The sequence below is a fragment of the Macaca thibetana genome, chromosome 9 (genome assembly GCF_024542745.1).
Source record: "Macaca thibetana thibetana isolate TM-01 chromosome 9, ASM2454274v1, whole genome shotgun sequence".
Lineage (NCBI taxonomy): Eukaryota > Metazoa > Chordata > Mammalia > Primates > Cercopithecidae > Macaca > Macaca thibetana.
The window spans coordinates 15,780,141-15,805,258 of record NC_065586.1 but is presented as its reverse complement, the minus strand read 5'-3'; the positions used below and the strand labels follow the sequence as shown (position 1 = coordinate 15,805,258).

The window sequence follows — 25,118 nt, the reverse complement described above, 5'->3', positions numbered from 1 at the left end:
TGTATTTGCACCTGAGATGGGTCTCCTGAATATAGCACACTGATGGTTCTTGACTCTTTATCCAATTTGCCAGTCTGTATCTTTTAATTGGGGCATTTAGCCCATTTACATTTAAGGTTAATATTGTTATGCATGAATTTGATCCTGTCATTATGATCTTAGATGGTTATTTTGCCCATTAATTGATGCAGTTTCTTCATAGTGTCGATGGGTCTTTACAATTTGGCATGTTTTTGCAGTGGCTGATACCAGTTGTTCCTTTTCATGTTTAGTGCTTCCTTCAGGAGCTCTTGTAAGGCAAGCCTGGTAGTGACAAAATCTCTCCACATTTGCTTGTCTGTAAACAATTTTATTTCACTGACTTTCTTCACAGAATTGGAAAAAACCACTTTAAAGTTCATATGGAACCAAAAAAGAGCCCACATAGCCAAGACAATCCTAAGCAAAAAGAACAAAGCTGGAGGCATCATGCTACCTGACTTCAAACTATACTACAAGTCTACAGTAACCAAAACAGTATGGCACTGGTATCAAAACAGATATATAGACCAATGGAACAGAACAGAGGCCTCAGAAATAACATCACACATCTACCACCATCTGATTTTTGACAAACCAGACAAAAACAAGCAATGGGGAAAGGATTCCCTATTTAATAAATGGTGCTGGAAAAACTGGCTAGCCATATGTAGAAAGCTGAAACTGGATCACTTCCTTACACCTTATACAAAAATTAACTCAAGATGGATTAAAGACTTAAATGTAAGACCTAAAACCATAAAAACCCTGGAAGAAAACCTAGGCAATGCCATTCAGAACATAGGCATGGGCAAATACTTCATGACTAAAACACCAAAAGCAATGGCAACAAAAGCCAAAATAGACTATTGGGATCTAAATAAACTAAAGAGCTTCTGCACAGCAAAAGAAACTATCATCAGAGTGTACAGGCAACCTACAGAATGGGAGAAAATTTTTGCAGTCTACCCCCTGACAAAGAGCTAATATCCAGAATCTACAAAGAACTTAAAAAATTTTATAAGAAAAAAAAACCCCATCAAAAAGTGGGCAAAGGATATGAACAGACACTTCTCAAAAGAAGACATTTATGCAGCCAACAGACATGTGAGAAAATGCTCATCAATGATCATCAGAGAAATGCAAACCAAAATCATAATGAAATACTATCTCATGCCAGTTAGAATGACAATCATGAAAAAGTCAGGAAACAAGAGATGCTGGAGAGGATGTGGAGAAATAGGAATGCTTTTACACTGTTGGTGGGACTGTAAATTAGTTCAACCATTGTGGAAGACAGTGTGGTGATTCCTCAAGGATCTAGAACTAGAAATACCATTTGACCCAGCCATCCCATTACTAGGCATATACCCAAAGCATTATGTATCATGCTACTATAAAGACACATGCACACATATGTCTATTGTGGCACTATTCACAATAGCAAAGACTTGGAACCAACTCAAATGTCCATCAGTGATAGACTGGATTAAGAAAATGTGGCACATATGCACCAAGGAATACTATGCAGCCATAAAAAAGGATGATTCCATGTCCTTTGCAGGGATACAGATGAAGCTGGAAACCATCATTCTCAGCAAACTCTCACAAAGACAGAAAACCAAACACTGCACGTTCTCACTCATAATTGGGAGCTGAACAATGAGAACATGTGGACACAGAGTGGGGAACATCACTCACTGGGGCCTGTCGGGGGGTGGGGTGCTGGGGTAGGGATAGCATTAGGAGAAATACCTAATGTAAATGATGAGTTGATGGGTGCTGCAAACCAACATGACACATGTAAGTATACCTATGTAACAAACCTGCACATTATGCACATGTACCCTAGAACTTAAAGTATAATAAAAAATTTTTAAAAAAATTTTTAAAACTCATGCAAAATAAAAAACCCTTATACTTGCAAGAAAGTAAGGGAAACCCCGTAGGCAAAACCAGAAGAAGAACCCAGAAAATAAGAGCAACAACCCAAAGAACTTAATATTTTTCAGCTGTCCTGGAGGAAAGAATATGTATTTTGAGTGGTGGCAACTGGTTTCAAAGTTGTTTGGTTTGAAGGTCTCAAGCCAAAATATAATCACTTCAACTTGACTAGTGATGTCACTAGTTGAAACTGAGCCATTCAAATGGCTGTACCATTAGTGAAACTGTGGAATAGAAAAAAGAATATCTGCCAGCCCAGGAAAAAGGCATGGATGCTTGCATATCTTGACCTGGGAATCTAGATGGATAAGTAAAATGTCAGATCTGAGAATTTTTGATAATGGAGTTCCTGGCATGGGCTCAAGTTCTTCAGTCCATTATCTATGTGGTTCAGGAATGTTTCAGCTGAGAAAGCAACATAAAACTGGCCTGTGATTGCATCACTGCATAATATCACTGGAAGTACGTGGATGAAGCACATTCAAAACCTTTTTATGGGACACATACTCTCTTTAGACCATATAACCAGATAGGAATCCTGCAAAAAACAAACAAACAAACAAACAAACAACCCCCCATTGAACATGAGTGCATAACTCATAAATCAGAAAACTAACAAGAAAATATTTTATTGTAAGTGAGCTATGAAATACTATCATGAAAGTTCAGACAAATTTGGAAAACAATCAAATGGAACTTGTATAAATAAAAATACGTTATTGAAATTGAAAACCTAATAGGTTGGACAAAACAGATAAGATAGAGCTAAGCAGAGAATTAATAAATGGGAGACTTTATTGCAGATATATAATGCTCCAGAGAGAAAGAAATGAAAAATGGGAAAGAGAAGTTGAGCCATGGAAGATGGAAGAACGAAGCCCAATGTATGTCTATTCAGATTTCCAGAGATGAACAAGAAATGAAATAATGGAGAGAAAATATTAAAAACGAAATGGTTGAAATGTTCTCCAAAATGATGAAAGACACAAATTCCTCAATTGACGATATATAACACTCCCAAGCAGTATAAATAGAAGTGAAATACCTAGGTAATCCAGTGGAATAGCAGAAACTTAAGGATGAGGGAGTAATCCCAAATGCAAAAAGAGAAACAAGACAGGTTTCCTAAAAAGGAATGACAATTAGATAAACCACCAACCTTTCAAAAGTAATAATAAACGGCAGACAACTGTAGAATGTTATCTTTTAAGGAATGACAGAAAGCAACTCACACCTTATTCATTTATTTCATGTATTTTATTTGTAATTTATTAGAGACGAGGATTTTTTTCCTATTCCACACTTTCACTAATGGTACAGCCATTTGACTGGCTCAGTTTCAACTGGTAAAATCACACAAGTTCAAGTCATTATCTTCTGGCTTTAGCCCTTAAAACCAAACAACTTGGAAACTAATTCCCACTCCACAAAGCATGTGTACTTTCCTCCAGTGCAGCTGAGAAATAATGAGTTCTTTGGTTTATTGCTCTGATTTTCCGGGTTCTGCTTCAGATTTTGCCTATGGGGATACCTGTTACATTCTTACAAGTATAAGTTTTTGACAGTATGTTTGCCATGTTATACAAGTAATTTTAAAATGTGTTTACTGGTTATTTATCTAGACCAGCATATTTCCAAAAACAGTTTATTTTATTTTTAATTTAATCATAATAATAGAGACAAAGTCTCATCCCTAAAAAAAAAGAAAAAAAAAAAAAAAACCTACCTTATGTCAGTTAAATGAGTTAACATTTGTAACTCTTCAACAGGGCTGGCTCATAGTAAATGCTATGCAAATGTTTGATAAATAAAAATAAAATACATAAAATCCACCCTCCACCTCTGCCTCCTGAGTAGCTAGGACCACAGGCGCAAACCCAGTGGTGGGCATACTCTAATTTTCATTTTACTGGTGAGAAAACTGAGGAAGAGTTAGGTAAAGCAACATTCTCAAAGGTACATGGCTAGTAAGAATTTAGACCTTGGAATTTTATCCCACCTAAATTAACACATAAGAATAATGACAAAATGGGTCATGTGTGGGGGTACACGCCTGTAATCCCAGCCCTCCAAAAAATTAGCCAGGCATGGTGGCATGTGCCTGTAGTTCCAATTACACTGGAGGCTGAGGTAGGAGGATCACTTGAGCCTGGGAGTTCAAGGCTCCCGTTAGCCAAGGTGGTGCCACTGCACTCCAGCCTGGGCTACAAAGTGAGACACTGTCTCAAAAAAAAAAAAAAAAAAAAAATGACAAAAATAAGCACCCTCTTTACAAACCAATGTTTAGTGACAATAAAATTTGTCATTGGAAGAATTCAAAAACTATATGCTTTAAGAAATGGGAAATTAAATCCAAAAAGAAGGAAAGGTAAGCAAAGAAAGTGACAAGTAGGACAGTAAACCTGAACAAACCTTGACTATAAAAACATAATACATATGAAGACTAATTATAGAGATTACACAAAGGGGAACTAAATATTGGACACTGCCATTATTTATTCTAATATGATCTTACAGATTAAATGAATTATTTGTTAGGTATAACAACTCTAAATGTGTGGGTATCAGATATATAATATAGCAATATATAAAGCAATGCTCGATGCAACAGCAAGAAAAATATTGACAAATCCACCTCCACAGTGGGAGATTTAACAGTCTCCTTTCTAAATGATTGATTAACTAGATTTAAACATTTTTTAAGGCTATGGATGTATAAAACAATGAATTAATCTCTTAAACTGTTAGCAATACATAAAACCCTATACCAAAAAATCAGAGAGAGCTGATATTCTTCTCAATTATGCATGAAACCTTTTTTAAAAATGACTATGAACTAAGCCTAAAAGCAACTTTCACCGAATACCAAAGTATCAGGATTATAAAAACAATTGTCCTCTGAACAAAATATAATTAAAACAATAATAAATAGATAACTCTAAGAGATGTCTGAAGGTTTAAAACCTACTTGTAAATAACAAATGGGTTAAGGAAAAAAAAGGAATCATAAAACATTTGAACTGAATGATAATTATATTATATATCAACATTTGTGTGAGATTTAGATTGTAACTTTATAGCACTAAATATTATATTAGAATGCAGTAGGAAGGTTGAAAAATAATGAATCAATCATCCAACTCAACAAGTGAGAAAAACAACCACCAAAAAACAGAAGGTGATCATTTTGCAACTCTCAATGGAATAATTGATTCAGGCAAGAATTTTTAGTGGCTGCTAAACCATTAAATAAAAGGCTAACAGAGAATTGAAATGACACAGAGCTAAGGTGGAGCCCACAGGTTATTTGCATGGGGACACCTTGCATGAATAATCAATATTAGCAACACTAGTAATTAGATGACCGACCAGTTTTGGTGTGACGCAATAAGAAAAACATAACATTCTTAAGATATTCTTGCGAATTGTTTTGCCATCTAATTAATGTACTCAAATTAAATTGAATCAAATCTTTCCATCTAAACTTCTGATTTACAGGAAATTCCAAAACCTAAGCAAGGTACAAATGAAACATTCCTACAAGGAAACAATCAGAGAAGGAAACAATCAGAATCAAATGTTCTAAAGGAAAATTGATGCAGTCTCTTCAACAAATTGTCATGAAAAAACAGGGGAAGAGGAATGTTCTACGTTAAAATATTCTTTAGAGAAATGCCATATGTTGTCATTGATTGTATCGTGGACTGTCAAAACTAGCTCTAAAAGGTGTTGTAAAACTTAATGGAGACATGCAGATAAAGACTGATAATAAATTATTTTAGGAAATTATTAATTTTGTTGGACGTGATAATGTGGTTTTGTGGGAAAGTTTTAATTCTTAGAGATGCATTCTGGAATAACTAGGGAAACATTGTTATGACATCTATAATCAGTTATTTTAAAATTTACCAAAAATAGATGAAACAAATGATTTAATTATTAAATCTAGGTGTGACAGGTGTTTTTTATCCCTTTCTCTCCATTTTTTCATATATTTGACATTTTTAATAACACATTTCAAAAATATAAACCAAAGAATGTAGAAGCAGCCTTGGGGGCTCTACTGTTGTTTACTTTTGAAGGTAAAAAAGACCTCTGTCTGTCCATCTAGGCTCCAATCCTGCCTAAGGCTGCTTCCCAAAGCCACAGAATGTGTGACACGATGCCCAGGGGCAGAGGTCATTCATTCTTCAGCAAGCATGACCTTCTGCCTGGACAGAAGCCATGCTGGTGATCATGACATGAATTCAACCAGGGAGTTTGTTAATGATCATATGCCTTTTCCTCCCCGGGTTTTATATGCAACATTCCAATATCGATTTTTAGCCAAGCCAATTTGGACACCTTCTAAGAGAACCAAGAAAATTGGGAGAGAGTCTGGGATAAAATTAAAAGCAGTCTCAACTCATAGAATCCATTTTGTTTTACTATTGCTGACTTAGTTCAAAACTGCCAGACGTTCTTTTCTGGGCATCCAAATCCATTCAGTTTCTGAGTTTTCCCCAACAGAAATTGTCATTCTTCTTCCAGACTATGGAAGAAGAGTTCAGTATTGTACCATAATCCCCTGCCTTAGCCACAGTCTCTCTTTCCATATTTGTTACCCATAGTCAAGAAGGTTGAGTATAATACAATAAGATATTTTGGGAAGGAGAAAGAAAGAGACCACATTTACATAACTTTTACTACAGTATATCGTTATAATTGTTCTATTTTATTATTAGTTATTTTTGTTCATCTCTTACTATACCAGATTTATAAATTAAGGTTTATCATCGGTTTGTATGTATATGAAAAAACATAGTATTTTTATCATGAAGTACTATCTGCAGTTTCGGGTATCCACTGGGGGTTTTGGAATGTATCCCTCATGAATTTTTTGCCATATTGGCAAAAGTTAAGCTGCTGGATTTGATATGTTTTTATTGGAGTCTCAATTCATCCAGAGGGGATTTGATCATTGCTGTGAGGGAGTCAGAGACATGCAAAAAAGTAACAGTTCAAGAGAAAGGTCTTAAGGATTAAGGGCAGAGTGTGCTATAGAAGTCCAGAAAAATGCTAATTACAAAATTGAACATGAGACAGGCTATGAATCATGAAGCTTTATTTCTATTAGTCTTTTTATTTCTTCTTCTGGCCTTCCTTTATTATATTGAATAGAAGTGACGGTTGTAGAATGCCTTATATTGTTGCCAATCTAAAAGAGAAATTTTTCTTCATTAAATATGTTGTTGCTTAAGACTTTTCGATTTTCAGTATGCATATGGATGCGTGAGTTTCCACCTAAATTCCTTTCATTGAACCAGTCGGTATATCCATCCCCCAGCTACTGTAAATTCTTGGCAGTTAAAAGTTTATAACTGTCTCTTTCTACAATTCGTAATTATCCTTGACCAAACTAGAGCCACAGGGACAATCCGTGGCTAATCACTAACTGATATTGAATTACAAAGACTGTCTGCTTTTTAAGTACCATTGAAACGATAAAGAAAGAAAATGACAGGCTTGTATTTATTAATCAGCAACCTAAGATGAAACATGAGAGTCAAAAATGGTCCCTGGCAGCATTTAAAGCAAACACACTAAACCAAACAAAACTTACTTCCTGCAGTGGCCGAAACAAACAAAGCTGAAGGCCAAGACATAATTTATTTTTTGAGAGTAGGAGAATTTCAGAAAAAGCTGAATTTGCTTTGTCTTGGTGAAGGTCCTAATAATAACCAATGGGGATCTTAGAGACTGGGGATGGGAACATCTAGCTTCAATTTCTCTTTATGTGTGGCTGTCCATAGACAACTTGAGTACCCTCACAACATGGCAGCTGGCTTCCCTCAAAGAAACAGAGACACGAGACCAGGTAGAAACTGCAATGCCTTTGAAAATCACATCCCGTTACTTTCACAATATCCAATTGGTCAGGCAGTTGGGGTCTTTTCAATGTGGAAAGGAACTACCCAAGGATATGACTATCAAGAGGCATGGTCACTGGTTGCCACCTTGGATGCTGGCATTAAGAACATTTGTGATTCATGGAAGGATATCAACATATCAACAGGAACAGGAGTTTGGAAGAAATTGATTCTAGCTTTTATAGATGACTTTGAAGGAAGCAAGACTTCAGTGGAGGAAGTAACTGCAGATGTGTTGGCAATAGCAAGAAAACGGGAATTAGAAGTGGAGGCTGAAGGTATGACTGAATTGCTATAATGTCACGATCAAATTTTAATGGATAAGGAGTTGCTTCTTATGGATAAGCAAAGAAAGCGGTTTCTTAAGATGGAATCTACTCCTGGTGAAGATGCTATGAACACTGTTGAAATGACAATAAAGGATTTAGAATATTCCATAAACTTAGCTGATAAAGCAGCAGCTGGGTTGGAGAGGATTGACTCCAATTTTGTAAGAAGCCAATCAGCAGCCACCAACATGGAGGCAAGACCCTCCACTAGCAAAAAGATTGCAACTTACTGAAGGCTCAAATGGTCATCAGCATTTTTTAGCAATTGAGTATTTTTTAAATTAAGGTATATATGTCCATTGTCTTTATTAGACATAATGCTAGTGCACATTTAATAGACTACAGTATAGTGTAAACATAACTTTTATATGCACTAGGAAACTACAGCATTTGTGTGACTGGCTTTATTGCAATATTCACTTTATTGTGATGATCTGAAACTCAATCTGCAATATCTCTGAGGCATGCCTGTATTTAACATTTAATATTTTTAACAGACTGTATTAGTTTGCTTGGGCTGCCATAACAAAATAGCACAGACTGGGTGGCTTAAACAGTGTAAATTTATTTTCTCACAGTTCCAGAGTCTAGAGGTCCAAAATTAAGATGTTGAGAGGGTTGGTTTCTAGCGAGGCCTCTCTTCCGGGCTTGTAGATGGCCACCTTCTCACTGTGTCATTACATGGCCTTTTCTATATAGAGGGAGACATCATGCTCTGGTATCTCTTTCTCCTCTTTGAAGGAAATCAGTCCTATTGGATTAGAATCCCACTCTTAGGACCTCATTTCATCTTAACTACCTTCTTAAAGCCTCTATCTCCAAACACAGTTTAATTAGGGGTTAGGGCTTCAATATACGGATTTCGGAGGGACAGAATTCTGTCCATTACACCCTCCATAGCCTGATATTCCTGACTTCTCTCTCTTCACTAACACAAATGCTAAGATTCTGCCACCAGAGTATTTCAAGCATAAAATGCGCATCCTCCCTTTCTTCTCTAGTCAAGATTCTATCCAGCTCAAACTTCTCTGGGTTTTCCCCACTTCAATGCAGAAATAATTCATATGCTATCTTTGCTCCTTTATAATGTTTTGCCTAAATCATTAATAAAGCTAACACAGGAATAGTATTTTTCAATGCTCGTATTTCTTTCGTGCCTAATGTTCCCTATTAAATATCACAATCGTTGTAAGATGCAATTATTAGTAAGTCCCCTTTATGAATGTGGTAACTGAACCTCAAAGAGGGTGTTTATTCATTCTATCACAATTGAGACCATTCAGGAATGAGCTTTTTGTAGATCTTGGCACCATTCACGGATATATGAAACATGGAGAGTAAAGCAGGGTTTGTGGGAAGAGTCATGTTTAATTTGGCACATATTGAGTTTGAGGTACCTATGACACATCCAAGTGTGTAAATATTATATGCTTACTTTATACAGTCTTGTGTTAATGTACAAGTTGGAATTTTATCTTTTCATTTCATGTTAACACAAGTGCTAAAATGGCAAATAACCTCTTTTATTCTATGTCTTAGTAAAGAATGCCATAATTATTTGTCTACTCCATATACGTTTTCAATATTCTTTTTCTCCCCATTATTCCCATACATTTCAAATTAAAGACAGCCACTTTTCAGAATCACAGAAGTGAACAGGACCTGCAGCAAATACGACCTTAAGAGATAATCTAAATTTACTTCTCTTATTTTACAGATGAAGAAAGCAAGGTACAGCTAGTTAAATGATCCACCGAACATCACACTTACTGCCTATATAGGGACTAACGTTCAGATTTTCTAATTCCATTTCAAGAGACTATGTCATTAGACCCATGATTCCCTAACAGTATTTTGCAGAACATAAACGATCTAAGAAGTTCAGTGAATGAAATGATTCAAATGTCTTTTAACATTAAACACGATCCCCACTCTTGGAGAGTTGCAAGGCTTGTTTAAGTTTACTTGACCCAGCATTTAATGACAGATCCCCTTTGCCACCATGTATTAATGTCGGTAGGAGACACACTGGGGAGTGATGCACTACGCTACCCTTGAATATGATGTTGGTGAGTTTGAAAGGGACTTGTATGCTCAACTGGACAAGTATTATCCTGCTGAGATAAGGTTAGGATGATGCAGAAGGAAGTAGTTTCATTTGCTTTGCTAGATTTATGCTGCTATTGGAAGGCAGAGGACATACAAATGAAAAAGTTTTATTAATAAATGAGTATGGGGTTGTTTTAATGACCCACCTAAAAGTTATTAATCTTATTACAGGGTGAGTTTTTGAAAGATTTGATTTATTCTAGATAAGGAGTAATGTAAATACACTAAATTAGGAGTCCAGGGTTTCCAACTGGAGAATTGTACTTTTCATATTAGTTGCTAGGAACTAGGTAATAAAGCTGTTGTGCTTTTATTTGGCAAAAAACTTTGAGAAAAGACAGGAAAATAATTAAACAGAGACTTAGAGTTTAATGCTGAGTAATTAATTTTGTTGCCTGAAATAGTAAAGATGGATAAAAAGAATTCATTATAATGGAAATCTCAGCCCAGTTTTATGGAAGCACCCTGACTTGAATTTGAAAGAAACAGAAGTATTATTAATAAAACTTACATATAAATAGGAAGTGAAAGATTATTAATACAACCTATATACACCTCAGTGATACAAGTTTAATCAAAACCATAGACAGTCCTGAGAAAAACAATATGCTAAAATATGAAGTGTTACAAATACATCAAAGAACATTTACATAATTTTCCAAGTCATTAAAACAAGAGAAAGGCATTTTCATCCAGCACCAGGTATAGATGCAAAACGTGATTCATTTAAATATTTATTTTATAGATAATTATTGAATAAGAACAATTTTAATGAATATTAATTTATATTTAAATGTTATATCTAATGAATAATTAAGCAATAAATTAACAGTAAAATATTCCTTGTTAAAGATATGTACTGCTAATTAAAAAATTTAAAAGATTTCAAATAAAAATTACAATGTGGGCTGGGTGCAGTGGCTTACCCCTGTAATCCCAGCACTTTGCAAGGCTGAGATCAGGAGTTGAAGACCAGCCTGGCCAACATGGTGAAACCCCATCTCACTAAAAATACAAAAATTAGCCAGCATGGTGGTGGGTGCCTGTAATCCCAGCTGCTCGGGAGGCTGAGGCAGGAGAATCACTTGAAATCGGAAGGCGGAGGTTGCAGTGAGCCGAGATGGTGCCACTGCACTCCAGCCTGGGCAAAAGAGCGAAACTCTGCCTCCAAAAGAAAAAAAAAAAAAAAAAAAGCATTATAATGTGAAAGTGGAAAGGACATTCCTATAAATGTCTATCCAAAATTTTACTAGCATCATTGTAGCTGGAAACTAAGAAAAATCATAGATCAAAAAACTTCTCATTTAAAAAAATACATTTTGAAAATACAATTTTTTGTTTTTTCATAACTAATCAAACTTATAACTACTATCTGTATATTAATGGAACAGAAACAAATGTGGTGTTATATATACTATACCATTAATATTTCCATACATTAATGGAGAAAGTCAAATGTGGAAACACCTCTGAACTTAGAAGTCTGCCAGTTATGGGCTCTATGTACATAGACTCTTCTGTGTCTCTCAGGAAGTGGAAGAATTACGTAAATTGTAATCAGCATGCAAATATTAGATATTTAACTGGAGCAGTCAGTACTACTTCCCCGATCTCTCACTTGCTGAGAGACAATGAATTCTTAATTTCCAGTAAAGGCAAGTTTTGTTCCTTTGAATCACAATTATCGAGATCCAGTGATGTTCAAGGCCCCTTGCTAGGATTATGGACAGCTCTTTGCTTCCACAAATTTATATCCCAAGAGAAAAACAAATAATTCTTTGCAAATACAATGATGATAGGAACTGTCATAAGCAAGTTACAGATAAGGTACTATAAAGCTTCAGAAATTATAATTATTACTTTCAATTGTAATGATTGGAGAAAGCTTTATTAAAAAGTGGCATGCACACTATGACACGAAGGATAGGTAAGATCTGATTTGCAAAAATAAGGCAAGGAATATTCTAAAGGGAATAAAGATCAAGAGGAACGCTATGGCTCTAGTACAGGCACTTTGGGCAAGTCCCCCTGATTACAGTAAAGAGTACTGAACAAATAAAATTAATTAAAATAAAATTAGAAATAATGTACAAATAGCAAAAAAAAATAGCTAGAAATAAAGTATAAATTAACAAAACCTTATTTGCAATCTAAAAGATTTTAAATTAGCCAAATGGTTTAATTAGCCAAATACAAGGGTATTCTACAATGAAACTGCATGTTTTTGGAATTAGAGAACATAACGTATTATACTAAAATACAATTGGCTAGAATGTATGAGTAAAAAAGTCAGAACTACTGTTGCATCAAATTCCCACAAAATGGCTTCTTCAGGTAAAAAAAAAAATCCACTGTTGCATAAATGCCTTCCATGTGCTAGGAAGTACACCAAATCCTCTGCATGTGTTACTTTTTCCATTTATTCCTTACAATATATGAAATGTATGCAATCTCCCTTTTAGAAAGAAAAAAGCCTAGGTAGAGAGTAGGTAACTTGCTAGTAAGTGCAAAAGGTAGGAATGTAGGGCAGTATGACCCACAGCTTGGCCTCTTAACTATGCATTACTGCATCCCAAAGTAATATGGTTTCCAAGGAGTACAAAAACCTTACAGAACCAAAATAAAAGCATATATATATTTTTTTAAATCAGATTTTGCCCTTTCGTTTTAAACTTAAAGCTTGGGCAATACAAGCCCTCTTTTTTAAAGCAGCACAAACATAAGTTTTCACATGAACTCAATTTAACTGCTAGTTAATTAGTAAAACCTAAACTTTAGTCCAGGTGTTGCCCACACACTCTGCAGTCTCAAAAACTGGAGATGAAAATGCTGTAACATTTACAAACAGGTTGCTTTGAATCTGTTTCCCTACAAATACCTTGTAATTCTGTGTTGCAGCTGGTAGAAGCATTTCTAATGCACATTATGCCACATTCTTTGCCATGGTTTTAGGTACTAGTTGGTCTGACTTTGATTTATTGAAGTACAGAGGTGGACAGCCTCCAGCTTATGAGAAGCGCCTTACCAAGGCAAAGATGGTACCGCACTGTGACTCAACCATTTCCTTATAGTTCTAGTTTTACAAAATTAATACTGTAAAATACAAGCAAGGGGCATATGTTCTAGTTCCTAGGGCCTGGGCCTCAGAGCCTCCAGCTGAGCCCAGAGCAGTGCCTAGAGGAAGGAGGTATTCCTGGAAGTTAGAAATACGCCGACGCCCCCTCCCAATAAAAAACTACCATCCCACCAAAGGGTCGCAGACGGTTCAGAAAGCAGAGAAGCTACTTCCACCGCTTTCCGTGGCTGTTTCCGCCTCCAATTTCACTTCCGGGGAGGGCACTTCCGGGCCCTCAGCTTCTAAGGGGCGGGAGTTAAAGAGGAGTCGGAAGTGGCACCAGTACTTCCGGTACGGACAACTCGCTGCTGCGCGGACGTGGGTTGACAGGCGCGGTCTCTGCAAGTGGCTCTCAGCCCCTTGTCCTTTTTCCTGCCTCACCTTCCAACTCGTTTGCCGACGCCGTCCCACAGCCGCTGTCTCTGGAGTTGCCCCTTCCCCATGTTCCGGGGCAGGAGTCCGCAAAGCGAAGACCCGCCCGCCCGTTTCCCATCATGTCCGAACTGACTAAAGAGCTGATGGAGCTGGTGTGGGGCACCAAGAGCAGCCCGGGTCTCTCGGACACCATTTTCTGCCGCTGGACGCAAGGTACCCTGGCGGGGCTCTCTCACTTTAAGCCGCTGCTTCCTTTGCCCTGCGAGAGTCCGCCTGTGACGCCTCTCGCTCCAGCCCCTCGCGCGCCCCGCACTCTGTCCCAGTCGCCGTGCTCAGCGCTGAAGCTGGACTTTCTAGACACGCCCTGCCTTGCCTTGGTGGGGAGAGGTTGAGTAGGAGAAAGGTTACAGCTGCCACTAAATACCCGCAGCGCCTCTTCCATCCTCCGGGCTGCGCTTCGGCTGGGGAGGAGGAGGGGGTGGCCCCTTGCTGGGTTGCAGGGCGTGACACAGAAGGTGCGCCCCGTGCCCTGGTGCCACTTTCTCAAGGGGGTGCTGTGGCCTTCCCCATCTTTACCCCCTAACAGAGCTCTCTATTGGTGGTGGTTGGTCTATTTTTGGTAAGAAGGAGGGACGTCCACGGGAAAGTCCAAGTGGCTAATTCAAAAAGCAGTTTTTTATTTGTATTGTCATTATGTGGTAAGGTGTGGTACTCTGTGTGTAAACACTGTTGCTTGCTAAAAAGTGTACTCTTGGCCCAAAGTATCCCCGTTTTGGATATGGTTTATTATCTGTCACTGTTAAAAAGGGAATATGGATCATAGTACTTCCTCTATCGGTATACTTGTAACCCAGACAGGATTTTTACTTATATAAAGAGTCTTAGTACAAACAATAATGAAATAAAAGAAGCATTTATTGAATTCCTGCACCGTAACAGGCTGGGCGCTTTATACTGGTAACTATCCCTAATTCTTAAGTTTCGATAGGCAAACAACTGACACATTCCTAAAGGTGACTCAGGAAAGATGATGATGAGGTTAAAAGCATAACCTTGAGTCAGAAGGATCAATACTTTATGTATGTAAAACAATATTATTATTAAAACATCTGTTTAGAGAACACCTGTTCCCTAAATAGACTGGGGGGAATTTTGGCATAGTAAATATAAACCCCTATTTCAAAACGCGTGTCTTGTAAAAAAAATTCAAGATTTACGTAATCTCTCCTTCCCTCCCAGATATGTTTTAAGAGCTGGTAAAATTACAATTATAATATATTATAAATTGGGATATTTAGTCCCTCACTGTTGCTCTGCAGATGAAAACAATTAGTTGTGAAGGTAAATGACTGGGCCAAACTTGCACAAATTGATAGAACTGGGAATGGATTCCAGGTCTGAATTCCTAATACACCTCTGTTTTTATTATCTTCCTTTGAGTTTCCAAACCCTACATGTAATGACCTGGGCTCTTTTTTTCCACATTGAATTATGTCAGTTACCTAATCTTGGGCACCTTAGAGGGAGATTTTATTTCAACACTTCCCGCTTTGACTTACTTATTCTAATAGTAAACAGCTCTAAAATACTGTGAAAGACTAAGAAAAAATTTACTTCCATTGTAATCAATTAACATTTATAAAACATTTTACAGAGTAGAAGAAGATAATATTCAGCCCTGTTTATATTTATACTGTAATGCAAATGCAAGGAAGATTCAGGGCAGCAGTTCCAGTAATGGTTAAGAGCACAGGCTTTGGAATAGATTCAGGTTCATGCAATTTAACTTATTTAAGCCTCAGTTTCCTTCTCTGTAAAGTACGGATAATAGACCTTATAAAGTTGTTGTGAGGATTAAAGGCCATGTAAATAATTTAGGCGCTTAGGACACTATCTGACATATAGTGAACACTCGGTATATGGTAGCTCTTTTTATATTATTTTTAAAAATAATTTTATATTTATTTTAAGTTATTTTAATTGTAGACTAAGCCACATTCACTCTTTGGCTTTTTCCCGACAATTACAATAAGTTGTTTATTTGATGGATAATCATTATTCTCAATAGGACTTTATAATGACTTATTAGAATGCTCTGCCACCTTTAATCATGCAGAAATTCTTTAACAGGATTAGTTCCGTCAGTACCATTTCAAAATAAAGGATTTCTTTCTTTCTTTTTTCGTTTATAGAGTGCAGTTAGTTATATTTTGAATATGTAACTCTTCAAGGCTTTACACTGATTGAGATTTTAAGGCAACCAAACATATATTTTTGAAGTTATCACCTCTGAATCAGAGGGGTCCTGTTACTGGTTTTGGTATGTTAACTGTTGTATTCATTTGTTTGTTCTTTGAGGCCATTGCTAAATATTGCTGTGGCAGTCCTTTGGGATTGTGGGAATAGACACAAGACACTGCTTTGCTGCATTACTAATGTGACATCAACTCTGGCTTTATTTCATAGTCTGTGACTGTCTCCAATTGACAACTGCAGTCTCATTAGTCTTCTGGAAGCAAGATACAGGTGTAAGATGTTTGGCGTGAATATTTATGCAATTATATCTAGAGATAGTTCATCTATGAAATTATATTGATTGACCAACTTAAATTCTTTTGATATGGTTGTTAAAACAATAAGCTGCAGGAGTGGCACATAGTTGTTTTTAATTGGCTTGACATTTTTAGATAATTCTCTTCTACAAATCCTGTTCGTTTTAAAAAAATGTGGGGTGTTTTTCTTTTTCTTTTTTTGGGCAGTTTTAATTTTAAAGGCAATAAGCCATGTAATTTAAGGGCTTAAAGTTGGCAGGGTTTTATTTTAACTTGAAAATTTATTCTCCTCTCTGCTTCCCTCCTGCTCAATTGCCTATAGTACTTTTTAAAGAATAGCATATAATTTTCACTTCCTTAGCTCATTAGCACTATTTATCCTCTCCCTTCCCACAAACTACACCAGTATTCCAAGCTCTTACAGTTGAGAGTCAGTAGGGTGGGAGGGAAGACAAACAGTAAACATAATGTAGCATAAATTACACATGTACAATAAATAGTTTGAAGATGAGGAGATATGGAGTTCTGGGTGGGGTGTCCTGGGCAGGCCTTATTTTAAGATGAGATTTGAGCAAACACTTGGAGTCACTCTGCTAGTCATGCAGAAGTCAGAAGAAAGAGTGCTCCAGGCAGAACAAATGGTAGTTACAAAACACTTCACACAAACTACGCTTGGTCTGTTCCAGCAACAAGAAGGAAGTTAGTGTGGCAAGAGAGGGAATAAAGGAAAAGGAGAATAATAAAAGATGATATAAGAAATAAAATGGCCCAAATCATGTAAAGCTTTCTAGCCTATTAGAAGGACTTTCGCTCATCTTGTACATGAAACGGGGGTCCTTGGAAGATTTGGAGCAAAGGAGAGATACCACCTGGCAAGCTTTTAAAGGATTGATCTGCCTGCTGTATTTGAGGATAGACTGTAGTGGATTGGGACGACAAGATCAGAGAAGAGACAATTGCAGCAATCCAGGGGAGAAAAGATGCCATCCTGGACCAGAGTAGTGGCACTGGAGATGGTAAGAAGCGGGCAGACTGACCATAACCCAACAGAACCAAAATAAGAATCAGCTAGACCTGACAGAAGTAGTATTTCTTGTATAAATAAAAACATTTTGAGTTATTTGGAATTTATTTTCTTTTCAATATTGATTGCTTAGCTCAGTGTTTGGCAAACTTCTCTAGAGGGTGAGTGGCCTTTTTATTGCCTCTCAGCTCATCAATGCTATTGCAGCAAAAGCAACCATAGTTAGTATGGGTGTGGCTGCATTCCAAAACATGAAAGCAGATGAGGGTTGTAGTTTGCTGACGCCTGATGGAGAGTGTAAACTCTTAGAAGCCATTTTTCATTCTTCCAATTATTTTCCTTCTTCCAGTTATTTTATTGTTTCTCCTAAAGACTAGTCAGAAAGAGAGATATTTATTTTCACTATTTGTAGCAGTGCAGTGGGTGGATTTTTTTTTTTCTCTTTCCCCAGGGGAAGAGGGGCGTGTAGGTGTAGTTGATTGAAACTAGAGTTTTGGGCTTTCAGTGTAGCACAATTTTTGTTACATAATATGAAAAAAAAATGAGATTTAACAAATAACTTAGGAAAAATGAAGGATCCATTAAAATATAAATATAAAATATATTAAGAGTTAATACACTTGGGTTAATTTAAGGTTTAAAGGCATGTTTGGGTATTTATTTTAATGTGATTTACTATTCTATCAAAGTAATAAAATGATACACCAGCATCATTAATTTTTCTTCCGAAGTGAAGTTAATACTGTGGATCACCTCGTTTCAAATATTTTTTTGTTTTTGGAAGGTTTTAACATTCTCTTATGTAGGTTTTTCCTTTCTTCAACATACCTAAATTATGATTTGCATAACAGCCAATATTTTGTAATTCGTAATTGGTAAGCATATACGACAAAATTAATTCCTTAGTACTTTGTTTTATTCAAATACTTCAAAGTGTCTGTCTATCATAATATATTTATACTATATTTTACAGCTTTTGAAAATCTTACCTAATCTTTGCAACATCCCTGAAAGATAACAAATAATAAATGTAGTTATCCTCATTTTTTAAGATGAAAGGTCCAGTTGAGATATTTGACTCAGCCTGGATGTCAAACTAAGTCTTTCTGTAGCCTTGTTTACATGGAAGACTAGAATTGTAGAAGCTATAGTTGTCAAAATGGTGTGCATTATGTGTGTGTATAAATATATATAGTAAGTAATATGAAAACAAGAAATTGAAAAATTGCGATGAGGTTCATGGCTCAGGTTTACCCTGGTTCTGAGCTATAAAATGTGAAAATGAGAAAGACTTTTCTGTGATCTCTGGTACTGTGTAATGTGATATGAAATTGTATACGTAGGATTAGATGTTTTAAGATGGATAGTTTCAGACCTAATCAGGAAAAACAGCCATTTATGGTAAGTTAAGTCCTTCTAAAACTAGGAAATAATTGAGTATGAGAACTCTTGACAAGAAAAGTAATGCTGTGTCCTAAGGAGTTCAAACTTAAGTAAAACCTTATTATAGAAAGAGAAGTCTCCTTAGCATAGTCCTGTTTTAGGATAGAATACTTAATTTTCATTTAGCTGACTTTATTTCATTTTGGCTCTAATAGCCTTTGTCCATTATCACTTAACACACTGAAACATGTATATTGGAATTAAACAGAAATTGGCATGAAGTATAACTGCTTAGAATTCTCTCCATGGGTTTTTAATATTCAGAGTGCAAAAGCAACTCACTATAATGCAGTTCCAACTAAAAGCCCCACCCATGGATAATTGGGTTACGTTATTTAAATTTTTAAGGAAGGCAAGATCCATTACTAATTCAAACTTTAATTTCATACACGAAAAGTTTAGCAGATCTTAATTTCACCTCTGCACTTGGGTACAACACTAGGGGCCCTTTCCTTATTCTCAGTAGGAGGAGAGCTGGCCAAACAGTGAAGATTTCGTCTCTTTTTCCTCGGTTGGACCTTAAATTTGGTTGTTTTAACATAACCAGAAACCTTAGTTGTCACTTTCCTTATTAACTTTGTTCCATGCATCTTCTCTATTCCAGTTCTCCATTTGTCCTATTTTTGATCTCCCAGGCTGCTATGTATTGCTGGAGAAAATTGTGTCCAGCACCAATACTTAAATCTTAGCTGAGCCCTCGGTGCTTCTGTTAGTTCTTTCCTTATGTTTTTCGGAATTAACACTTTCCTCAATTCTGTACCTTTCTCATTCCTCTCACTCTCAATATGTAACACCTCTTCACTTTTTCATTTTTCCTCATATGTTTAACTTAAAAGTCTTCCAAAATTTACTTCTTCTCCTAAGCCAGTGGCTCTCAAGTTTTTGGAACTCAGGTCCCCATTACAGTGTTAAAAATTGTTGAGGGCTTCAATATGAAAAAGTTAAAACTTAGTGAGACTTTGGCATTGTTTTACATTTTTGCAAATCTCTTTAATGTTTATCATATTGGAAGACAGCTGGATTCCCACATATGCTTCTCCAGTCTGTGGCAATATATTGTTTTGGTTGAAGTGGATGCAGAAAATCTGGCCTCACATATGTAATTGGAAAAGGTATAAGAAGTATGGTAGTAGCCTTTTTGGATAATTACACATAATCTTCTTTAATACCACACCAAAACTTGACACATCAGAGTATTGTAGAGATTAGTTGCAATATGAAATCTAAAACTGAATCACATAACTTTTCATCCTCTGTTAAATTGAAATCTTTTGGTCTGTCTTGCAGTTCAAGTGGATCTCTTACCTGTGCATTAATTTGTAACAGTATGCATCAGTGATTTGGAAATTATTGGTCTACTGACAGTCTTCCAAATGTTGATGTCATGATAACCACACTAGAAGTCACGTTTGTTTCTGTTACCAGTGAGCTCATCAGAACAATCTGTAAGCATTGAGAAGCTGTCAGACTCACAGTGGTGGACACAAGTTTTCCAAGTTACTGCTTGAAAGCTGGAAATTTTATCACTGGCTATTTTCCTTGAAATGTCAAACTCACTTATTTCTGAGAAAATGTCAGCCAGATACTCAAGTCTGAATAATTGTAGCTTATTGGTAGTTATACTAGGTAAAAGTAACACTCCATTTAAAAAAAAAAAAAGTAGCTAGTTCAGCTTGCAATTAAAAAAAAAATTACACAGATACTTTTCCTTGAGATAACTTTTGAGCATCATACCCAGTATGTAGCAGAAGTGCTTTATGGGTAGCTTCCATTTTGTTCCACAGAATATATTTTTAAAAAGACACTGTATTCAAGATCAAGATGTAATAAAATTAGTAGTTTTGACTGCAGCAGTAAGTGTGTTCTTAAATTGGCTCTGTATGGGGGTGTTTTTTAGGACAGTGACCACTAGGACAGCTTGATGTTACTGTGTTGATTTGTGCTAAGGAACCGGCAATGTAATCCACCATAGCTTTTGTACCATCACTGTGAATGTCAACACAGTGAAATGGGCAAATCATGTCTTAGTTTTATCATTTAAATAATTGTAACCTCCAGTGGGCCTCCTGAAGGGTCTCTAAGACTTCCAGAGGTGTCTGTGGACCACCTTTAAAAGTCTTTCTCAGCTCTTTTTCAGGACTTGGAGACCTTAAACTTCCTCTTTTCCATATAATCGTTCGTTCCCTTTTCTAAGTCATGCCTTTCAGCCTACAAAGTAATAATTCTTTATCCAACTACCCTTCAAGCTATCATTCTTTTTCCCTTCCGCCAAACTTGAATATAGTTGTCTGTTGGTGTCTGAGGGGTAGTGGGTTCAAGGACCCCCCTGCAGATACCAAAATCCATAGACGCTCTGCAGTATTTGCATATAACCTACACACAACTTCCCCTATGCTTTAAATCATCTCTAGATTACTTACAATACCTAATACAATGTAAATGCTATGTAAATAGTTATTACATTGTATTGTTTAGGGAATGATATGAAAAAGTCTGTAAATGTTTAAGACAGACCCAACCATCCTTTTTTTTAATCACCCTCAAATATTTTCCATTTGTGTTTGGTTAAATTTGTGGTCACCAAACCTATGGATATGGACGGCCAACTGTAGTTTGCTTTTACTATTTCTCTTTCTAATCCGAATTACACTTCAACTTTTAAAATTTGGCTACTCTTCCCAGTGCTGTAAATTTATGTTTTTAGTATCCCAGTGACATGCTTAATCTAGTATTTTAATTTATATCTTTATTCAGCAGCGTTTGTCATAGTTGACTACTCTTTGCTTCTGATTTTTCCTTTCCAAGAGCTCAGTTAATGTGCTTCTCTCTTATCCTTCTAATTTTTGTCAGTCTTCTTTGCCGACTCAGCCTCTGCTCACTTTTTAATGTTCCCAGCTTCATTATTTTTGTTCTACAGGTTCTCATGCACTTTAACTGACATGTTTAAGATGATTGAAATTGCTGCCTCTAATCCTCAGTCCTGCCCTGAGCTACACACTTACATCTCCGATTTCTAAACGTTGCCAAATGGTTATCTCACATTTTTGAGACTGAACTTGTTATTCCTAGAAACAAACACCGCCATTATCTTCCCTGCCAAAACATCAACAGGCATTAATTGAGCAATAGCTATACAACATACTGTGGGAAAACAGTGATCAGTAACACAGATACAACACTGGTCAGGCAAGGCAGATGATTAACAGGTAAACAAACAATAACTACAGATTATGGTAAGTACTGGTTGTGCTGGGGGATGACGGGAGAGACTACTTAGATAGGTTTGTAAGGAAATATCCCTCTGAGGAATTAACACCTAAAGTGAGACCTGACAAATAAGGATTTATCTATATGGAGAGTAGAGGAAAGAGCATTTTCATGTAGAGAGAACAGTAAGCATTGAGGCTACAGGTAAAGTCTCTGGGATGTTCTGAGGACCTAAGGTCACAGCAGATAATGACTGTAAGTGTAAACAGAGTCAACTGGATTGATAGATCATACAGTGTCTTCCAGACCACAAAAAGGAGTTTGGGTTTTATTTTAATTGCAATGAGAAGCCATTGAAATGTTTTAAGCAGGCTGTGTCAAAATCTGTTTTCCATTTCTAAAATATTCTTCTGGCAACTATGGTGAATACTTGGGGACTGGACAGGAGGGAGGAAGGAATAGGGAGACGTGGTTGGAAACTCTTGACAGTATTTAAGGTCAAAGATTATAGTGCTTTGAACTATAAGGTGAACTGGAGATGGGATGGAAATGAACATGTTCAAGATATGTTTTGAAGCCTTGAAGCAGGAAGACCTTATCTTAGGGTGAAACCTAAAGATAAGTTTGAGTTTTCCAGAGAAATGGTTAGCAGGTGTTTCAAGCAGAAGAACCATCATGTACAAAGGGTAAGAGACAGAGAGAAAATGAAATATCTCAGGACCTGAAAGAAACTCAATGTGCCCAGAGTCTGAAAGGAAGAATGGCAAAGGGTGAGGAGGGAGATGCAGGCAGAAGCCAGATTATACAGGACCATGTTAAGGGACTTAGACTCTGTCTGTGTCTGGAGTTTCTAATCTGGGCTGTATTTGGGAATTACGTGGTTATAACCAGTAATGGAATTTCTGAGAGTAGATGAGATTACTCAGGAAGAATGCATAGAATGAAATGAGCGTAGATCCTAAAGCCAAGACCTGGGGAACATTAGCACTTAAAAGCAGTGATCATGGAGACAGAAGAACTAGAAAAGCAAAACTTGGAATGAAAAGCCAAGGGACAAAGGTTTCTCAGATTTGTGGTCAGCATTTCAGGTTGATTCTTTGGGAGATTAAATAAGATAAGACTTGGGAACTAGCCTGTACTGGTCACTGATGAACTTGGGTGAGAATGAGTTTGGTTCACTCATGGGTTGAAAACCAGATTAGTGAGGGTTAAGTAAATGGGTAAGAAAATTGAGACAAGGTATATATAGATGACTAGCTGGGCTTTGGGAGGACAAGAATGATGGAGTGCTGGTTGGAGTTTTTGGTGGAATCTTAAGGTTTTGTTTTAATATGTGAGATAAATGTTTATATGCTTTCTGGAAGAGACTGAAGATAAAGAGAGGAGGTGGGATGGAATAGCACCCTCTCCTTTGCTCTCATCTGGTGTCTCAAGCTAGAAACTTCATAAACAGCTCTAATTTCTTTTGTACCAAGCCATTGCCCTACTTAAACATACTAAATAAATCTTATATTTACCTCAGAAATATTACTTGAATATACTTTCTCTTCTCCACGCTAATGTTGCTTTCATTAGGTCAGCAGCATCTCTATAGGGATGTTGAAACAACTTCTTCCTGGTTCTGTTCCTTTAAAAAAGGAAAAAGAAAAAAAAGAAAAAAGCCCAGTAAGATGATACTACTGTTTTACTGAAAGATCTCTGCTGGTTAAGTCCTGGTTCTTTGGCCCTTTGGCCCTTTGCAATATTAACCACTTGTCATCTTTCCTGCCGCCCATTTGCTGGCACCTCCATCCTACCCCCATGCTACCCTTTAGCTATGTTAAATTGTCTCTGATTTATACACATTCCCTCCTCTTGGAAAACCTTTTTTCTTTAATTAAGGTATTTTCTGTAGCTGAATTTTATTCATTCACCTTTGCCTCTCTGGCAAATTGCTGTTCAAGATGAGCCTGGAAGTTACCTGTTATGATAGACTAGAGCATGCCTTTCTGTGTCTACAATACTCTGCATTCTTCTGCTACAACATTCGTTTATTCCTTTATTTTAGTAATTATCTATTTGTATGTCTCTCTTCACCTGGACTAGTGGCTCCTCCAGACCAGAGACTGTGTCATCCAGGCATATATCCTAGATGTTTGGCGTAATATCAGATGTTCATTAACGTGAAGTGATTTGGCTGAATGACTGAATAGTAACAATTAACGGAATTTATAGATTCTTAGCATTTTGGAATTGGGATTGATTATTTTAATGAGAACACTGAGGCCTAAGCAGGTGAAATGATCTTCAAAGGGTTATCCAGATGGTCACTGGGTTCTCCCAACTTCTCACCTAGGGCCCTCTGAAGAACTTCCACTAGTTGCTATCAGTCAATGCTGGTTAGGTAATATTTAAATTAAGGTGGAGCCAATATAAACACATGTACTGTCTATGATGCCATTGTGTTGCTCTGTCGCCCAGGCTGGAGTGCAGTGGCGCGATCTCGGCTCACTGCAAGCTCCGCCTCCTGGGTTCACGCCATTCTCCTGCCTCAGCCTACCAAGTAGCTGGGACTACAGGTGTCCACCACCATGCCCAGCTAATTTTTTGTATTTTTAGTAGAGATGAGGTTTCATCGTGTTAGCCAGGATGGTCTCAATCTCCTGACCTCGTGATCCGCCTGCCTTGGCCTCCCAAAGTGCTGGGATTACAGACATGAGCCATCTTGGCCGATGCCATTTAATTTTTAGCTTATAGAATGTGAGTGAAAGATTGAAATGATACAATGATATGGTATTTATTTATTTATTTATTTATTTTTTAATTAATTTATTATTATTATACTTTAAGTTGTAGGGTACATGTGCATAACGTGCAGGTTTGTTACATATGTGTACTTGTGCCATGTTGGTGTGCTGCACCCATCAACTCGTCATTTACATCAGGTATAACTCCCAATGCAATCCCTCCCCCCTCCCCCCTCCCCATGATAGGCCCCGGTGTGTGATGTTCCCCTTCCCGAGTCCAAGTGATCTCATTGTTCAGTTCCCACCTATGAGTGAGAACATGCGGTGTTTGGTTTTCTGTTCTTGTGATAGTTTGGTAAGAATGATG

At 36.9% G+C, this 25,118-nt stretch overlaps 1 protein-coding gene across 5 annotated transcripts in view; it reads left to right on the top strand.

The window, feature by feature from the left end:
- Nucleotides 1-13,682: 13,682 nt before the first annotated feature.
- The window catches only part of MINDY3 (MINDY lysine 48 deubiquitinase 3), an 81,921-nt gene continuing 70,485 nt past the window's right edge, over nt 13,683-25,118 (top strand). For all 5 annotated transcript variants that reach the window (XM_050805599.1, XM_050805598.1, XM_050805597.1 and 2 more), the window contains exon 1: nt 13,683-14,012. In XM_050805599.1, coding sequence (XP_050661556.1) covers nt 13,919-14,012 — 94 coding nt within the window. In that variant the 5' untranslated portion in view covers nt 13,683-13,918. The remainder of the gene's footprint in view (nt 14,013-25,118) is intronic.